Source organism: Nanorana parkeri, unplaced genomic scaffold (assembly GCF_000935625.1).
Source record: "Nanorana parkeri isolate BGI_ZX_2015 unplaced genomic scaffold, ASM93562v1 scaffold1291, whole genome shotgun sequence".
NCBI lineage: Eukaryota > Metazoa > Chordata > Amphibia > Anura > Dicroglossidae > Nanorana > Nanorana parkeri.
The window spans coordinates 92114-93322 of NW_017307559.1; the positions used below are offsets into that span (position 1 = coordinate 92114).

Sequence of the window (1209 nt, forward strand, 5' to 3'; positions counted from 1 at the left end):
AAGACACTGTCTTATATTCCCCCCCAAAAAAAACCAACAAAACACACACTAGGTCTTATTTTTTTCCCCTTCTCCAGTACATTACATACCGGTATCTCTGCTCTGTGTGACAGCAGTGTGCCTCAGCCTCCACGGCATATTTTATCATCATCAATTAATTAGAGATGTTTTATAAAACAGTTTTATCTCTACCGCATTATTTAAATTATGGTAGAAAAAAAAGTATGTGAGGGGATCCTCAATGGGGACATTATAGACTGCATACTTTCCCCATTGAGGATCCCCTCACATACTTTTTTTCTACCATAATTTAAATAATGCGGTAGAGATAAAACTGTTTTATAAAACATCTCTAAATAATTGATGATGATAAAATATGCCGAGGCACACTGCTGTCACACAGAGCAGAGACACCGGTATGTAATGTACTGAGAATTGGAGTGAAAGAATAGTACTGTGACTGTCACAGTACGGTACCTGGCTGCAGCTGTCTGGAGCTCTGTAATGCCATCCAGGGAGCCAATCAGATCACCTCAGCTTTGACCCCACTGGCCATGCCGCTGGGCCTGCTGGGAAACGTAGTTTTCCAGCGGCAGCTCTAATTTCCTAAAAGCCGAGGACCCGGGGGCAGACGGGCCAACAGGAGGGGATGAGAGAATGAAGGAGCTGCGGCGGTCAGAAAGTTTTTTGCGATCTTGCAGACAGGAGACAAGCTGCACATACCGGTATCATTGATTTTTACACTCCTCGCTTCACTCCAACACACCCCTTGCTGGCTGCTTGGGTGCATGTACATGTGCGCCCCCTACCGCTGAACTAGGTCTTATTTTCGGGGTAGGTCTTATATTACAGAAATCCCTGAAGATAGCGATAGGTCTTATTTTCGGGGTAGGTCTTATTTTCGGGTTAGGTCTTACTTTATGTATGGTATGTACTTTATGCATGTACGGTATGTATGAAATCAGCCCCATAGTATTCCCAAATTACAGAACGAAGGGCAAACCTAGAAACGCAGCACCATGTACCAGACACAATCATGGATCTGAAACTCTAGCCTCCCCCACCCCCCTCCTTTCCCCATCACCCGTGTAAAAAGTTTAGTATTCATGTCTCACACTTTCATTCCGTCCTCTTGGACAGGCTCTAGTCTGTTGGTAAGAACATAGATGTGCATTTTGGTATCAATTTCCTCCAGCTGAAAACCAAATA

The 1209-nt window shown here is 44.2% G+C and overlaps 1 protein-coding gene across 1 annotated transcript in view; it reads right to left on the bottom strand.

The window, feature by feature from the left end:
• Positions 1 to 1209, bottom strand: part of LOC108797531 (non-structural maintenance of chromosomes element 3 homolog) — a 16084-nt gene that overhangs the window by 8866 nt on the left and 6009 nt on the right. The window contains exon 4 of the mRNA XM_018569142.1: positions 1116 to 1209. Within this exon, the coding sequence (XP_018424644.1) occupies positions 1116 to 1209 (94 nt within the window). The remainder of the gene's footprint in view (positions 1 to 1115) is intronic.